The following is an 18,537-nucleotide window of genomic DNA, read 5'->3' on the forward strand; positions in this document are numbered from 1 at the left end:
CCACCCTATCCCTGTACCCCAGTAACCCCACCCAACATTTTTGGACACAAAGGGCAATTTAGCTTGGCCAATCAACCTAACCTGCACATCTTTGGACTGTGGGAGGAAACCGGAGCACTCGAAGGAATCCCACATAGACACAGGAGGATGTGCAAACTCCACACAGACAGTCACCCAAAACCGAAATTGAACCCGGGTCCCTGGCGCTGCGAGGCAGCAGTGCGAACCACTGTGTCGCCACATGCTTTATAAACTGTTAAAAATTAGATTGGTTGGTGAGTAATAGAAAATAAAATAAAGGTATTGAAGAACAATGGATATAAATGTGATTGAGACTATTTTCTCACATGAGATGCAAATCCCAATTATGTTGCCCATGGCCTGGATCGCTGTGCAACTTCAACATAGCCTTCCGGCAGGCTGCAATTACATTATCCCTCCAGTGAAGGCACTGTTGCTCCACCAATGTTGAGAGGTGGAGCAGGCCAGTTCATAACATAGAAATCGATGCAGAACAACACAAGTAAAAACAGATGGCTGGATTCTCCATTTCTCAGGCTAAGTGTAGATGCCGGCGCAGGATTCGTGGAGTTCCACGGCAGCAAAACTGACGCCGCTGCTGGACCGATTCAGCTACTGTTAAGCGGCTAGCACCAGCGACACATGGAACACGATCGATTCCAAAGAGAAGCAGTGCAGGATTTTCCGGGTTCATGACTGACACTCAGGGCACAGCCGCATATACACTGCACTCCCGACACACACATCCCAGCCAATAAGATTGCAGCGGGAAAGAATGGCACCCCGTTTCACGGATGCCAATATGGTGACCCTCCTGGACATGGCGGAGGAGAGGAGGAAAACCCTGTACCCCGGTTCGCCAGTCCAGAGGCTGCCAGCCGCCGCCATTTGTCCTGCCTGGGCGCAGGTGGCAGGGGCGATAGGCGCAACACTGTCTGCACTGGCCAACAGTGCAGGAAAAAACTTCATGGCCAGGGTGAGTCGGCAGCACTGTACCCCAGCACTACCTCCCCTGCACAGGAGAAGGCCACCCATAACCGCCAAGAGCGGGAGATAACTGGAGGGGGACCGCTGGACCTGCGACCCCTGGCCGTGGCAGATCAGAGGGCCCTGGACATGGTCAGCAACCCGGAGGAAAGGGAGGTCACCGAGGAGGTGTTCGGCTGCGGCCGAGGAAGTGAGACCTGCTGAGATATGTCAACACCCCCCCCTCAACACCACTCCCACACCACCCTCACCCCATACCACCCTCACCCCCAACTCATCGTCACCACCCATTACCCCCATCCTCACCCTTACCTCCACCCTCACCCCACATCACCCGCACCCCCACCACCCTCCCTCCCCCCCCTTGCCCACGGTCTAATCGTGCGTCTTGTCTTGTGCCTTGCAGGATCTGCTGTAGATGGGGTGGGCCCATCCAGTGCACCCCGCCCCCAGCCAGTGTCACATTCGGAGCCCCCCAGTGAGCCGAGTACTGACGGCAAGAGCTGGCAGCCCTCGACTCGAGACACAGGACACCCCAGAGCTTGAGTCTGATGATTTCCTGTCACAGCTGTCTCTAACACCCTCCACCATCCCAGAGACACTCACCTCGGTCGGGCACTTTAGTGAAGAGGCTCCTGGGATACTCTCTGATACGCACCACACAGCTGATCTGGTAAAGCAGGTGGAGGTAGGAACTCCTGTGGTGGCCGACCCAGGCACTAGCTGCCGTACAGACAGCTTGTGGGACAGACAGTCCCATCGATTGTGGAGATGCAGCCGCAGAGCCAGGGACTATGTGAGGGGTTGTGGGAGAGTGTCCAGTACCTGCAGGTGCTGGAGGAGCCCAACCGCGTGCAGGATCAGGAGGTGGTGCCGACCATGCGTGCCACCCGAGCCAATGCTGCAGGGGTGGCGTCTGCGCTGGAGGCTTTGGGGGCCACTGTTTTGGCTACGGATCAGCATGCCCAAGGCCTGGGGCATTCTGTGCAGGCACTGGCCGAGGTCCAGGACAGGGTTGATGCATCACACACAGCCATGGGCCAGAACCACCTGGCCATCGCAGCAACGCTTCTGAGCATGGCTCAGTTGTAGCAGGCCATGGCTGGGAACATCGGCGGCATTGCCCATCGCTGGCCGAGGTGGCGCAGACACGGAGGGTGGTGGCCCAGTCCCAGTGGGAGATAGCGCAGTCACTGGCAATCCCCTCCATTATACATACTGATGCACCATCAATTGGACTCGAGTCGTAGTGAAGTTCCAAACAACAGGCTTTAATACGCTAGATGTGAGCCAGGCAGTGGTCGTACAGAGAAAGGCCGACTGCCAGCCAACACAAGTTCTTATACCCCACCTTGTAGGCGGAGCTACCAACCTTTCAGCCAATTGGCGGGGAGTCACATGACCAGCCACAACCAATTGGCAGAGAGGCACATGACTTGCCTGGGCCAATGGGCAGCGAGGCTGCTGTACCAATGGCAGCCTGGTTCTCTGGTAATATGATCCCTCTAGCCATACTACCACACATACCTGTCGCACTACAGGGTACCAACCCAGGGCCCACACCCTGTAGTGTGGCAGGTATGTTTAATGGGGATTGCAGGCAAGGGGGCTGCCCGGGGGGGATTGGCAAGGGGGGGGGGGGGCGGGGGATGTGGTGTCCATGTCCCGGGCCAGTTTCCACCCCCCCCCCCCCCCACCCTCTGTCGGTGAACCTGGAGGTGATCAGAGCGTCCTGTGTGCATTGGCCCTGGAGCACATGTTGTGAGGGCTGCTGTGCCTGCCTGGGCCCCATGTCCTACTCATCCTCCTCCTCCCCCGCATCCTCCTCGTCAGGTGAGGACAGGCGCTCATCCTCCTCCTCCAGCACCTTACCCCTCCACTGTGTGATGCTGTGGAGGACACAGCACGTTGCAATGATGCGGGTGACCCACTCAGCATCATACTGGAGGGCCCCTCGAGAGCAGTTCTGGTTTGCATCTTCAAGATTCTGAAGCATCGCTCAATCACGTCCCCCTGGTCGCTGCATGGGTGTTGGTCTCTGCGTAGGTCGGTGGCCCCCCGGATATATGTCACCAGTCACGACCACAGTGGATAAGCCCTGTCACCCAGGAGCCAACCACCCCAGCCGGAGGGGGGTGCAGTGGGAGGATGTAATTGTGGGGGGGGGGGGAACGTCTCGAACATGTCAGGAATTGTCGAGTGTGCCACGATGAAGGGGTCGTGCACACTGCCCGGCTATTGGGTACAGATGTGCATGATTCACATCTGATGGTCACATGTCAGCTGCACGGTCATTGAGTCAAACCCCTTTCGGTTTGTGTAGAGCGGCCTGTCACCTGCAGGTGCTCGTAGGGGGATGATGGCGAATCCGGCTCCCCACATTGAAATGGATGTATTGAGCCACCTGGGCATATAGGGCCTCCGTGACGGCGCGGATGCACCTGTGCCCGAGGCCTGTGAGGTCCCTGACAGGTCCCCACTTGGTGCCTGGAAGGACCCCGTGGCATAAAACCTTGACGGCCACTGGGAACAGTGGCGGGATTCTCCGACCGCCCCCGCTGGTTTAGCTCTCAAGGCTAAATCGCTGGCTTTTAAAGCAGACCAAGCAGGCCAGCAGCACGGTTCGATTCCCGTACCAGCCTCCCCGGACAGGCGCCGGAATGTGGCGACTAGGGGCTTTTCACAGTAACTTCATTGAAGCCTACTCGTGACAATAAGCGATTTTCATTTTCATTTCATTTCTGGGCTGGAGAATCGCGCGGGGGGAGCGTGAATCCCGCCCCAATGCTGGCTGCCGAATTCTCCGGTGCCGATTTTTTGGCGGGGGCGAGAATCACGTTGCACCGGTCAGGGGCCGTTGGCAGCGCCCCTCCCCCCAGCGATTCTCCGCCCCGTGATGGGCCAAGTGGCCGTCTGTTTTTGGCCGGTCCTGCCGGCATAAATTACACAAGGTCCTTACCAGCGGGACCTGGCTCTGCGGCCGGCCTGCGGAGTCCTCGGGGGGAGGGGGGATCTGGCCCAGGGGGCGGCCCCCATGGTGGCCTGGCCCGCGATCAGAGCCCACCGATCCATGGGCAGGCCTGTGCCATGGGGGCACTCTTTCCCTCCATGCCGGCCGGTGTAACGGTCCGCCATGGCCGGCATGGAGAACACCCTTGCGCATGCTCTGGGATGACGGCAGCGCACGCTGGTGCTCCCGCGCATGTGCCAACTCGCTCCGGCCGGCGGAGGCCCTTTGGCGCCGGTTGGCGTGGCGCCAACCCCACCGGCACCGGCCTAACCCCTGAAGGTGCGGAGGATTCCACCCCTTCCAGGCAGCCTGACGCCGGAATGGGTCATGCCACACCTCGGCACCGGTACGGCACACCCCGCTGGTTGGCGGAGAATCCCGCCCCAGGTGTCCTCCACCATACCCATGTGGTGATCTGCCAGATAGGTTGCATTGTCTCCAGGCTCAGCCGGTGTCTTCGACGATCATTTACCTTCTTACGAATGCTGTGCACATTCAGGTAGAGTGCCCCTAACGTTGCCTTTTTAACACCATTCTGTATTCAACACATACATGAAGCTTTGTTTTGTTCCTCCTGCCTTTTCGTCCCATTACCACTTCCTGTTATCAACTTTACCTCTTTCCAATTTGGGTCGCTCCTCAAGTTCCCACTTCCCTGATAAGTTAGTTTATACCTATCCCAACAGCACTAGGAACATAGGAACAGGAGTAGGCCATTCAGCCCCTCGAGCCTGTCTCGCCATTTAATGAGATTATGGCTGACCTATGGCCTAACTCCATATACCTGCCTTTGGCCCAAAACCCTTAATGTTTTTGCTTCACAAAATTCTATCTATCTCAGATTTAAAATGAATAACTGTCGGAGAGAGTCCCTATTTTTTAGACTATGCCCCCTAGTTTTAGAATTTACAACAGGTGGAATCTTTATCTATCGTGTCTTTTCCTGTTAATATCTTGAAGATTTCGATGAGATCATACCTTAACCTTCCAAATCAGTATTTTTCAAACTTTTTTGCCCAGGACACATTTTTACCAATCAGCCATCCTTCACGACCCACGCCGGCCTGTCTTCATTACCAAAACTTCTTGCCCCACCAAATGCTTACCTTTAATGTGGCAGATGAGCTGGCTTGGTCCTCACAACCTCATTGCTTTGTCATTCAATGTTACATTTCTGCTAAGAACTTCAGCTGATAATTTAAGTTCCCATTGCATCCATTGAAGGAAAATCAAGGGTTTGTCCTCAAACTCAGCATGTCTTCAAACGCCTTTAAAGTTCTGAGGCTTTTAATCTTTCATTTGCCAGTACTTCCCTGCTTACAACACACATGAGCTTTGCATCCTGATTTGGATTGACACAATTGATAAACCCATACCTCAAGAAATCATCTTTATCCTGCTTTGTTCCTGATTTCAGCTTCTTTTTCATGGGTTGAGCTCACATCAGCACTGCTGGCAGCTACAAAACTGAAGAATCTCTCTCATGCCCAGAGTATGTGATGTCATTGTATGAGGCGCATGACTTGCTCTCTGCCGCCACTTCTGGTCAGCGTGCTGATGTCAGGAGGAGGCAGTCTGCCTCGCTGGTCTCTGGGCCTGCGCGCTGCTGACGGGGCACACTTGCGCGGGACGGCCAGCATTTTGAAAGCCGGTTGCGGCCGACATTTCTCATAGCCAGTTACAGCCGTTGGGCACTACTTCCCGCAATTGGAAACGCCGTGACCGATGACCCCGGGACCCTCCCGACTTCCGCCTGCGACCCACCCGCGAATCACGACCCTGAGTTTGAAAATGACTGTTCTAAATTCGAGCGAAGACAGGCCTAATATGAGTAATTTCGCCTTGAAACAACCCCTGTAGTCCAGGTATAATTTTTGTAAACCTACGTTGTACTCCCTGCAAGGCTAATATATTCTTCCTAAGGTGTGGCACCCAGAATTCCTCACAGTACTCCAAATCTCCCTGCAGGAATACCAGTGTAAATGTTGTTAAGATGTAACCCGTTGAACCTGTAGAGGTCCCACCTGCCCAGAACAGGTCCCAATGCCTCGGAAACCTGATGACCTCCCTCCTACATGATTTCCCAGCCATGTATGTAATTAGTCACTTTTAGAGCTACGCAGAACCAGCTGAGGTCCTTTCCCATACCAGACTCCCTCATTTCCCGTACCAGCCTCTCCGAACAGGCGCTGGAATGTGGCGACTAGGGGCTTTTCACAGTAGCTTCATTTGAAGCGTACTTGTGACAAGCGATTTTCATTTTCATTTTCACTTTCCTGTGCAAAGGCCTCTAACTCATGTGACATTCCCCAAGCCCTCAGGGATTAGGAGGGGGTGGGGGGGGGGGGGGGGGTGAGCCAATATAGCCCCTGTTTTACAAAGTGACATGCTATTAAATGTGCTGGTGATATTTACCGAAACTTTCTGGAGGCAGCCTTCCATGGAGTCAGCCTGGACACAGCTGACTGATGTCCAGTTGCTGCATTTATTCTGTTCTTTCTCACTGGTGGTGCACCAACGCAGTTTATCATCAGCAGATGCAGTGACCTCACCTGTGGAATAGGAACATGTTGACTTCTGTTTCATCACTTTATTGCACATTGTTTTTCAGTCGGATTTTTAACCCATCCTATCCCATATCATAGATAGAATTTACAGTGCAGAAGGAGGCCATTCGGCCCATCGAGTCTGCACCGGCTCTTGGACAGAGCACCCTACCCAAGGTCAACACCTCCACCCTATCCCCATAACCCAGTAACCCCACCCAACACGAAGGGCAAATTGGGCAATTTATCATGACAAATCCACCTAACCTGCACATCTTTGGACTGTGGGAGGAAACCGGAGCACCCGGAGGAAACCCACGCACACACGGGGAGGATGTGCAGACTCCGCACAGACAGACCCAAGCCGGAATTGAACCTGGGACCCTGGAGCTGTGAAGCAATTGTGCTATCCACAATGCTACCGTGTCTTTGACCAGAGAAGCAGGTGCCCAGGGTGATGGAAGGGCACGTACGGTCTCTGTTTCATTTCTCACTCTCCGTGTGTAGAAAAGCTGCTGCTTTGGTCACCAAACACACTCCGATATTTTTAGATTGTCTCCCCCTTGTTCTCAATTCCCTCATCAGAGGAAATAGTTTCCCAGTATCCACCTGAGGTACACAGGCATAATAGATATACACACAATGCCTGCACTGGGGTACAATAGATATACACACAATGCCCGCACTGGGGTACACAGATATACACACAATGCCCACACTGGGGTACAACAGATATACACACAATGCCCGCACTGGGGTACAACAGATATACACACAATGCCAGCACTGGGGTACAACAGATATACACACAATGCCTGCACTGGGGTACAACAGATATACACACAATGCCTGCACTGGGGTACAACAGATATACACACAATGCCCGCACTGGGGTACAACAGATATACACACAATGCCTGCACTGGGGTACAACAGATATACACACAATGCCTGCACTGGGGTACAACAGATATACACACAATGCCTGCACTGGGGTACAACAGATATACACACAATGCCCGCACTGGGTGCACAGATATACACACAATGCCTGCAATGGAATACAACAGATATATAAAAATAAGAAAACTACTCAAATCTACTAGCTATAAATTACTATTATAAATTATCTAAGAGCTACTACAAATGCGACTATCCACTACAACGACTATCTCCGGACTCCCTGAGATAACAGTGTCACCTGGTTGTTCTTGACTGCCACCTGCTGGTTGGAGGTCACATCAGTTAATACTGACATGACTGCTTATGCATATCACAACCTCCATGCCCTTGCAAACTCAGTCCACATCTCACTCGCCACAGTCTTCCAGTGGAAGAGTTCAACTTACTTTCTTACTTGGTTTCATCGTTCATCCTCTTTGGGGACTGGCTGCAGTCCCAGCACTGCCCACCGCTCCCGGTGGCACTGGTGGGATTCGAGTGCTGCCGGCCGTCTGATTGGCCGGGCAACCCGACCAATCAGAGATATGATCAGCTGCTCTTTTTAGCTGGGGCGCAAGCACAGATTTCGTGAGTCATTGGAAAAATGAAAGATGCTTTTTGTTAATTATTAACTTCTTTATTTGCATATAGGGAGTCACATGGTGTTGGTTTTCTACTGTGTCCGAGCACTAGATAATTCAAAATTAAAACACCTTCCCCATGAATGGACATTTCCCTCTTAGTTAAAGATCTGCAAGTACAAAACTGAGCACTCAATAAAATCAAACTTAATTCTAAAATAGCAAAAAATGACTCACAGATGATTGCAAAAACCAAAGTTGTGAACAGCAGCATCATCCTGCCCCACATGTTCAAAGACGGGTGAAAGTGAGGAACAGTCTGTTACTAGCAGCTCTGTGTAGGTCTCTATGCTCTGCCTCTCCCTTTTAAAGAGCTCTGAATTGGCAGGAATAGAGCAGATGACAACTCTGTTGACTGAATGTTTCACAACTCACCAGAACAAACCAACTTTTGTAATTGAAACAAACACTTCATTTTGGGAAATGAGAAGGATTGTGATTTTAAGATTTAAAACTTTATTTCCACATCACTTTAATATTGGTAAATGCAGGAATGTTGTGAAACATGTGCATTCAGATTTCAAACTGATTTCAAAACCTTTATATTCCCAACTCCTCCCTAAAACCAGTAACCATTTATTATCTTTCCAATAAATTTAGTTGCATCTTGTCCCGATCTCAGTCCAGAGGACAGGAATCAGAATTAGTCTCATTGGGCTCGGGAAGGGAATAAAATATTTCCCTGTGACGCCTGCTGCTTGCCACTTGCAGGCAGGACTGAGGGTCACACAGCCCACACTGGATTGTGTGTACTCTTCCGGGGGCAACCTTTGTCCCTGCCCGTCTGCCCGTCTGCCCCAATGACCACCCTTAACCCAGAGCTGAAGGCTATTGCAAATAGGGAATTGGCAATCATGGTTAAGTGAGCACTTCACATAACACAAGTGGAACCCCATGGGTGAGCGGGCCATGTAGCGTATGGGGTCATTGCCTAGCATCCCAATTACACCTTGATGCCTGGACACTGTGCTTGAACACTGCAGGAGGCTACAAAACACACGCAACATCAGAACACCCAGGAGATGGGACATAGCTCCCGGGACATTTCCATGGCAGGAGGGTGGGTGAGCACCAGGGAGGGGTGGGGGATGCTTGGGCGAGATGGGCAAACGGTTTGAAGGTCAGTCCGCATCGCGGAAGGAAGTGACAGGGGCGCAATAATGGTGTTTAATGTGTTTTACAATACCCTACTCCTAATGGTGTCGCCCCCCACCCCCACCCCCTACCTATCACACTCCCCTCCCCCATCCCCCGATGCTCTCAGTGCCTGGCTTTCCCAGCTTTACCACTACGGCTTGGTCTTTCCCCAGGATGCACATTTGTGGTGAAGGCAGCCAGCTGCTTACCTCGTCCCGTGGCCCTCGATGCCCCTGGCAGCATCCTCTGGGTGCTCTGGAGCCGGAGGACCCCGACTCACTTGTCAGCAGCACATGCTGCCCTGTCCTGTGTGCTGACCTCGAGAAGCAGCCTCATCAGAGGAGTGCAACTCGGGGGAGGTGGTGGCCACCGTCGCCACTCCATCTTGCCCATAGTCATTGGTTCAGACCCTGGGGATTTCCTCACTGGTTTAGCCCACACTTGGGGCGTGATTATCCGGAAAGATTTCTCAGTGTGGTAGCGTGCGGGAAATGCCGCTACCTTCCCAGCGCTCGGCCCAGCGAGGCCAGCAGGGCTATTCAACGTTAATTGATCCACTTAACGAGGCCTCACAGGCTTCTCACCGCAAATGAAGGCCCGCCAGCCGATTCGCCGGCACCGTGCTTGCCAACCCACTGCGAACAAGGTCGAGCAGCACTTGCTCAGCCAACCCCAGCCAGCTCACAACAATGGCACCCAGGAGAACGGCATCAGGATTCGGTGGTGCAGGTCTGACCAGGCTCCTTGACATAGTGGAGGCCCGGAGGGATGACCTGTTCCATTGAGCATCTCATAGGGTCAGCCACACGGCAGCCAGTGCTGCCTGGGACGAGGTAGCAGCCGCTGTGAGCGCTGGAACAGTGACCAGGAGCCTTTTCTCCGGTGCCAGAAAAATGATCTATGACCTCCCAGGAGAACACCTCAGGCGAGAGCTCAGAGGAAGACACGACCAAGGCTTCACAGCTGTCCCATCTCCACCAGTGCAGATACACGCACCTCCCTGGGAAATGTTAGTGGTCAGGCTTCTGGGGAACAACCTGGTGAACACCTGGCAGCTGCTGATGCACGTCACGTGGAGACAGGGACCCCCAGGCGAGAAGGAGGTCTGCTGGATCCCAGCCTGATGCTGAATCTGCGGAAGAGGCTTTCCTGGAGCTGATGGAGACGTTAGTGTTATGTTCTTGGACAATTACTGAGTCGGCGTACTAAAGAACATCCTGTTCAAGTCTAGTTAATTTTATTATAGTACAATAATAATAATCTTATTGTCACACGTAGGATTACATTAACACTGCAATGAAGTTACTGTGAAAAGCCCCTAGTCGCCACATTCCGATGGCTGTTCAGGTACACTGAGCGAGAATTCAGAATGTTCAAATTACCTAACAGCACGTCTTGCGGGACTTGTGGGAGGAAACCGGAGCTCCCGTAGGAAACCACCAGGCAGACACAGGGAGAACATGCAGACTCCAGTGACCCAAGCGTAAATTGAACCTGGTACCCTGGTGCTGTGAAGCAACAGTGAATAAACTGTGGGTAGGAAACTAATGCTATAAAACTGGAACTAATACAAACCTGACTGACCACGATGGTTTCTCCTCAAGGCTTCCCCCAGGCTACCATGTCACATGCTACTACTTGCCTGACACCTACTGGTTGGAGGCTATACATATTTACACATACACTTTTAATGCATATCACTGCAGTTAGGGTGCGGCCAGAGTTCAGCGGCATTCCAACAGGTCCATAGCTGTTTGGTGGAGTCCCAGAGACTATGGGCGCTGAAGGAGATGTCGCCGGCAAAGCGTGGCACTGAGGCCAACACTATTAGGCTGTTGACTGCAGTAGAGAGCCTGGCGAACATCATCGGCATCATTAATGGAGCTGTCCGAGGCGTCGCGCACTTGGTGGTGGCCATGGCTGAGGATCTAGGCAGAACATCTGCCTCGCTGGGGATGTGACCCAATACCAGGCTGACCTTGATGAGGTTCTGCGGGACATGTCCCGCTCTCAGATGGGAATGGCCAAGGTGCTGCGGAGCTTGTCCCAGTCGCAGGTGGGCATTGCCGAGGCACTGAAGAGCATGGCCCAATCACCGAGGAGCATCACCGAGAGTGTCGACATGGGGAACCTCTAGGGCTGGCAGAGCCAGATGATGTTGGGGCAGATGGGGCTCGAAGCAGCTCCCCTCCATTCCAAGGTAAACCCCAGGTGAACCTATGGGCACTGATAGGAGGAATGCCAACCCGTTGCATGGAGTAGCGACATTGGCCACCAGCTCCCCCGAGTTCCACCCTCTAATGAGGCTGCATCTCACAGCCAGCACACGGGACAGGGTGGCACGGCTGTGTATGTGCCACTGACAGGTGATCTGGGGCCCTCCGGATCGAGAGCCTGCAGGGGATGCCTACCAGGGGCATTAAAGGCCATGGGGCATAGCAAACAGCTGGCTGCCTCCATCTCAGATGTGCATCCTGGGGTTACACCTAGTTGTGGCATTAGAGCTAGGAAGAATAAGCACATTGAGGATCACTGAGGGCACTGGGGGAGGGGGTGCTTATGAGAAGAGGGGGGAGAGGGGCAGCATCATTGGGAGGGTGGGGAATTGTTACACACAATAAACACCCTTGTGCACAACCAATATGATGCCTCTGTCACTTTCTTCCACAATGGAGCTGACCTCTGAACCTTTGACCCATCTCTCCAGGCATCTCCCCCTCCCTGTGGCACTCACCCACACTCCGGCCATAGACATAGCCGCACAGCTTTGTCCCATCCCCTGGTTGTTCAGATATTGACTGCTGCGTGTGTGGTGTTGCCTCCCGCAGCGTTCAGGCACAGTGTCCAGGCATCACGGTCTGATTGGAATGCTAGGCAATGACTCCCACTTGCTACATGGCCCACATGCTGCATTTAAAAATGGTGTCCCGAGCTCTCGCTCTGTCCATTGGATAAAATGGGGCAATGTGCGGCCTCGGCCACGCCTTCCTCATTGGGCCCCTTATTCAAAGCGAGTCATGTCGAATAGCCATGTGTTTCTGGGCACTGCGAGTGCAGTCGCTGAGCAAAATCTAGATCGCTTTACAAATATTCAGAGCCAAGTATCCAAACCTGTTGCGAAAAGGTAGTGGCAAATTCTGAGGCATCTGCCCCATTTCCACCCACCCAGCCAGCCAGCAAACTGGGGGACATTAAGGGAGGCCTCAAGATAGGGTGGGGACCATCAGCTGCCAGTGTGGGGGCTGGGGGTTGGGGGGTAGGTTGCTACCATTGATCTCAGGGCAGTGGTGGCGCAGACTCATTTCATGATCCATTCTCCTTTAGGGCCCTCAGAAATAGTCCGGCATTTACCTTTGCTGAGGAGCTTGGCCCATGGAAGTAACTCAAGCCCACACTGTGTGCAGGTTGTGCTCAAAGCATCAATTGGGATCCTATTAACAGCACGGGAGCCTGATTTTCAAATAAAAATGCAACTTGGTGAAAGAGGTGTGTGTTTTGAACTCCTGGCTGTAGCCCGGTCGCACAGTGGTTAGCACTGTTGCTTCACGACTTCAGGGTCCCAGGTTCGATTCCCAGCTTGTGTCACTGTCTGTGCGGAGTCTGCATGTTCTTCCCGTGTCTGCGTGGGTTTCCTCCGGGTGCTCCAGTTTCCTCTCACAAGTCCTGAAAGACATGCTGCTAGGTGAATTGGATATCCTGAATTCTCCCTAGTGTACCCGAACAAGCGCCGGAATGTGGCGACTGGGGGCTTTTCACAATAACTTCATTGTAGTGTTAATGTAAGCCTACTGGTCACAATAATGATGATGCTTATTATTATTATAATATGGCCCATTTTTAAATGGTACTGGATCACTTGCTGCAGGGGTTAATGTAGTGGTAAGAGGACAGATTCCATTTTGAGACTGTTGCCAGCCCATTTATAGCAGACGAAGGCAGTGCAAAATCTAAATCTATCTCTCCGGTCTGACACAGAGTGAGAGAAGTGAGGACAGCGGAGGCTGTATTGGAGTTTACCTTTTGTTGAACTGATGCCAAGATGTGGACATTTCCACTGATGAAGGACAAACCCACAGAACTAAAGTAAACAGGCTGTGAACCTTTCACAACTTGTGACCTTGATGGCGACTGACAATGTGTGGTCACATGGCCCTCTTTGAAGGAGGTTATCTTCCAGGACACTGCAAATGTCAGCAACGAGCTGCTGCAAACAGATTGAGGCTCACGAGGCTCAGTTACTCAGTCACGTCAAGGAAGCTAACCCTATTTTATGGGTACTGCCACCTTCGAGCTCGAGCTTTGCAGCTTTCCTCTCTGCCCTGTGGAGCAGCATATGGCTGTGGTGAAGGCAGCTGCTGTTGTTACTGCTCTTGCTTCTGTTGGTGTTGGTGTTGCTCCTGTACCTCTTCAGGAGTTGATATAATGGCTGCCAAAGCGTCCCCTCATGGAGCAGGGCTCCCAAAACGTTGCTTGTGTAAATCAGGGAAATCACCTTCTCAAGACAAATGTTGAGATGGAAGTCTTTCCCCTAGCTATGACTGCAATTCTTCAGTTCCACTGGGTCCATTGAGTCTTCACTGACTATCCAAAAGAGCACTCTATCTAGGCCCATGCCCTGCCCTATCCATGTTTTGGGTGCATCCATCATGGCCAACCCACCGAACCTCAGCACCTTTGGACTTTGGGAGGAAACTGGAGCACCCGGTTGTGATATTATCATAAATGTAAGGAACTGTGAGGGTTAATGTAATGTCTAAATCAACCACTAGATGGAGCTAGATGTACAACAATATAAGATATTGATGTTAAACCTTATGGGTGAGAGTTTGAGGAGAAAGCTGTAATGATATGTATAATCTAAAGAGTGTAAAGGGTTAACAAATTGATGTTCATGTATCTCAACACTAGATGGCATCACTGAGTAGTCTTAGAAAAAGGCGCCGTCTCTAAGCATTCTGGTAGAAGGTTAAGGAGAAGGTTAAGGAGAAGGATAGTGAGAGGTTGCGATAAAGTATTAGTTGTATTGGAAAGACTGTAGCATATATTTAATACTGTTGTTTTATTAGCTATTATTTAGTAGAGTGTGAAAACCATTTAAAGTAGTGTAAATAGACTAGCTTTGTTTTAAATACATAGTTTGATGCTCTTTCTCAACACTAAGGCTTTTAGCTACCTTGGGTTAGGTTGGGAACTATACAAGGAACATCACAAAAGCTGGAGGGCAGATTGAAGGAAAGATAGTGTGAGTGAGAGCAGATCATAATTAATGTAATAGTGTAGAGATTAGAAGTAGATGAATATAGATTATATGGTTATTATCAACAGTGTATTATATAGGAGTAAGTGTCGAATCCAATTAAGTAGTGTTAATAAATGTATAGCTTTGTTCAATTTAAAAGCTATTTGTGGTCTTTGTGAACACTACGCCAACCATCCTTAAAATTAGCAACACAAAGAACACCACGCAGTTGTGTTATAACCCCAATGGAGGTCCCGGGATCCAGACCATATGGTTTCCCATGACCTCCCTTAACTTCCCCTTTAAGGGGCCGAGGCTTCCCCTTAACAAGGAGACCCTCAACTCGTATAAAACCCTGACCTGGCGCAGGTCGGGAAGGCAACCTTTAGGAGAGTGGAGGAGCTTGGGGTTGGTATTGTAATAAACTTTGTTCATTCATTTCTACTTATCGTCTGCGTGCTGTTTACCGTGCATTCAACACGGAGGAAACCCACTCAGACATTGGGAAAACGTGTAAACTCCACACAGTCAGTCCCCCAAGAACAGAATCGGACACAGGTCCCTGCCGCTGTGAGGGGGCAGTGTTAACCACTGTGCCACCGCTCTGTCCTTTCCTGCATGACAGTTTCAATATGTTCAATTACTTCCCGCTGTGCTCTTGCCTTATGGACCTTGGCAAGATTTATACAACTCAGGAAACCATGTTAAAGCCAGAATGGTAGGTTACATTGTCAGTTAATTGCTACTTAACATTAATTGCGACTACAAGATGCACTGCACAAATGACAAATAAATGATGCAAAATGGGTATAGACAGAACAAGAGTTATTGCCAGCATAATTACAAGCAAAACAGTACAGAATAGATTGGGAACAAATCAGTTGAGGGACCAGAGTCTCCGGCTTAAATGCCGGGTCAAACCAACAGCGAGATACCACAGTGAGTGGGGAAAGAGGGCAAGATCATATTAATACAGAAGGATAACAGTACAGGCCACACACCTCAAAGTATTGTGATTCAGGTTAAAAACTTGAGATGAATTAATTTGAATTGAAATAAGATGAATTCCCTCAAGGAAAGAAGCAAGTCAGTCAAGGAGCCTATGAATTTACGATAGGGGTTCCATACCTTACGGAACACATCGGATTTAGAGCAAAGGAAGGAAGTCAAAAATTCCATGGGGATGCATTCCATGATCAGCTTGTGCCAGTTTTGGATAGGAGGATATTTGTCACTAATCCAGGAGCATAGAATATTTTTACGGTCAGAATATCATATAGCTTATTTTCATTCGTATCTGCGATTCTCCCGTCCGGGTGACCCAGAATCAGAATACAGGGTGCGATTCTGCAGTAAGATTTCTAAGTGTTGTAGTGAGTGAGAATTACCGTGGGCTTCCCGGCGATTGGCCCAGCGAGGCCGGCAATGCTATTCAACACTAACTGGTCCACTTACCGAGGCCTCACGGGCTTCTCGCCACAAATGAAGGCTCGCCAGCTGATTTCTGGGACCACGTTTGCCAGCGCCTAGCTAAGAAGGTCAAGCAGCACTTAAGGCAGCAGCACGCTAGCACAATGCTTAGCCCAGTTGCTTCACAGCTCCAGGGTCCCAGGTTCGACTCCTGGCTTGGGTCACTGTCGCTGTGGAGTCTGCACGTTTTCCCCTTGTGTGCGTGGGTTTTCTCCGGGTGCTCCGGTTTCCTCCCACAGTCCAAAGATGTGCAGTTAGGTGGAATGGCGATGACAAATTGCCCTTAGTGTCAAAAAGGTTAGGCGGCGTTACTAGGTTAAGGGAATAGGGTTTCCCCTAAGGAAGGAACAGTTTTTTTTAATAAATGTTTTTATTGGGTTTTTGAACAAGGTATAATTACCGTTATGTACACAGAATAAGAAACATATATATACATATATATACACATATTTAGAAGAGAAGGGCACACCCCAACATAAAATACAATAAAATATGAAATAGACTAACTGGTGGGGTACTGTGCACCAGCTCGACAGCGGCAGCTCTGTACATCTGGCCGAATTATTTTCACCACGTAAGTACGCAACTGTTTGCGGGGGAGGGGGGGGCAAATATACATTTGGGTGCCGGGGAGATAATTATAGTGTGTGATACTTGGCTGTGTTGTATGCTGTTGCCGCCTGCTTCTCCCGGACGGTTCTCGCTGCTGTCCCGCGCTCGTCTCCGCTTCTGCTGCTCCTCCCTTCCTCCATCTTTAATTTCCTCGTTCCCCGCTCCTGGAGATGTCATGCACGTTTTGGCATCCCGTGCCTTCCTTCTGGCTCCCGTTTCCCTGCCCCCCGCCCCACCCCGCTGGTTCTCCTCTCTTGTCCCCCCCACCTCCACGGTTCGCCTTTCTTTCCTCAGGTTTAGCTGTCTCCCCCCCTCCACCCCCTGTGGTTCGCCTTTCTTTCTTCAGGTTTGCCTCAAAGAAGGCTGTCCAGTACTCCACCAGCCTGGGGCAAGACCAGAACATGTGGGCGTGGTTGGCCGGGCGTACTTGGCACCGTTCACATCTATCCTCCACCTCCGGGAAGAACCTACTCATACGGTTTCTTGTTAAGTGGGCTCTATGTACCACTTTTAGCTGCGTCAGGCTGAGCCTTGCACAAGTGGCGGAGGAGTTGACCCTATGCAGTGCTTCGCTCCAGAATCCCCATCCTATCTCAATCCCCAGGTCCTCCTCCCATTTCTTTCTTTTTGTGTCCAATACGATGTCGGCCCTTTCTGTCAGTCAGTTGTACATGTCACTACAGTTTCCCTTGTCTAGTATGCTTGCGTCCAGTAGTTCTTCCAGTAGTGTCTGTCGTGGTGGTTGTGGGTACGTCCTTGTCTCCTTTCGTAGGAAGTTTTTAAGCTGTAGATACCTTGGCTCGTTCCCCCTGGCTAGCCAAAATTTCTCTGTGAGTTCGTCCAGTGTTGCGATCCTGTCGTCCGTGTATAGGTCCCTGACTGTCAGTGTCCCTCCATCCTGCCTCCACCTTTTGAAGGTGGCGTCAGTCAGTGTTGGTGTGAACCTATGGTTGTTGCAGATGGGAGCTTTGTCAGACATTTTGGTCAGGCTAAATTGCTGCCGCAGTTGGTTCCAGGATTGGAGGGTGGCTATCGCCACCGGGCTGCTGGAGTGTTTTTTGAGTGGGGATGGGAGTGCTGCCGTGGTGAGGGCCCGGAGGGAGGTCCCCATGCAGGAGGCCTCCTCCGCGCGAACCCACTCGGCCTCTGGCTCCTGGATCCATCCCCTTATTCGCTCGGCTGTTGCCGCCCAGTGGTAGAATTGTAGGTTTGGGAGGGCTAGCCCCCCCCGGATTTTGTTTTTTGTAGGACATTCTTTGGGATCCTAGCATTTTTACACCCCATACGAACGTCATGATTAGTTTGTCCAGCGCTTTGAAAAAGGCCTTGGGGATGTAGATCGGAATGGATCTAAACAGGAAGAGGAACCTGGGCAGTACGTTCATTTTGATCGTCTGGACTCTCCCCGCGAGGGAGAGTGGGAGTGTGTTCCATCTTTGCAGGTCCTTTTTTACTTCCTCCGTCAGACTGGTGAGGTTCCATTTGTGGATCCCTTTCCAGTCATGAGCTATTTGGATCCCCAGGTAGTGGAATTTGTGTCGGGCTTGTTTAAACGGCAGCCCCTTTAGTGCTCCCCCGCACTTGCGGGTGTACTGGGAAGATCTCGCCTTTGCTCATGTTGAGTTTGTAGCCCGAGAAGGCTCCAAACTCTTTCAGGAGCACGATGATTCCGTCCATGCTGCTCTGTGGGTCCAAGATGTAGAGGAGCAGATCATCTGCATAGAGTGCTCTGTGCTCTCTGCCTCCCTTCGGATCCCCCTCCAACTTTTTGCTGCCCTGAGCGCGATTGCTAGCGGTTCGATTGCTAGTGCGAACAGCAGCGGGGACAGTGGGCATCCTTGTCTGGTGCCCCTGTGCAGTTGGAAGTATTGGGAGTTGGTATCGTTGGTCCGTACGCTCGCCATGGGAGCGTTGTATAAGAGCTTTATCCAA

At 51.4% G+C, this 18,537-nt stretch overlaps 1 protein-coding gene across 1 annotated transcript in view; it reads right to left on the reverse strand.

Moving 5' to 3' along the window:
* The window catches only part of LOC119975607, a 73,576-nt gene that overhangs the window by 29,049 nt on the left and 25,990 nt on the right, over positions 1 to 18,537 (reverse strand). The window contains exons 10-11 of the mRNA XM_038815395.1: positions 8,325 to 8,406; positions 6,434 to 6,570 (exon numbers count right to left, since the gene is read on the reverse strand). Of these exons, the coding sequence (XP_038671323.1) occupies positions 6,434 to 6,570; positions 8,325 to 8,406 (219 nt within the window). The remainder of the gene's footprint in view (positions 1 to 6,433; positions 6,571 to 8,324; positions 8,407 to 18,537) is intronic.

This window comes from Scyliorhinus canicula, chromosome 13 (assembly GCF_902713615.1).
Source record: "Scyliorhinus canicula chromosome 13, sScyCan1.1, whole genome shotgun sequence".
Classification (NCBI taxonomy): domain Eukaryota; kingdom Metazoa; phylum Chordata; class Chondrichthyes; order Carcharhiniformes; family Scyliorhinidae; genus Scyliorhinus; species Scyliorhinus canicula.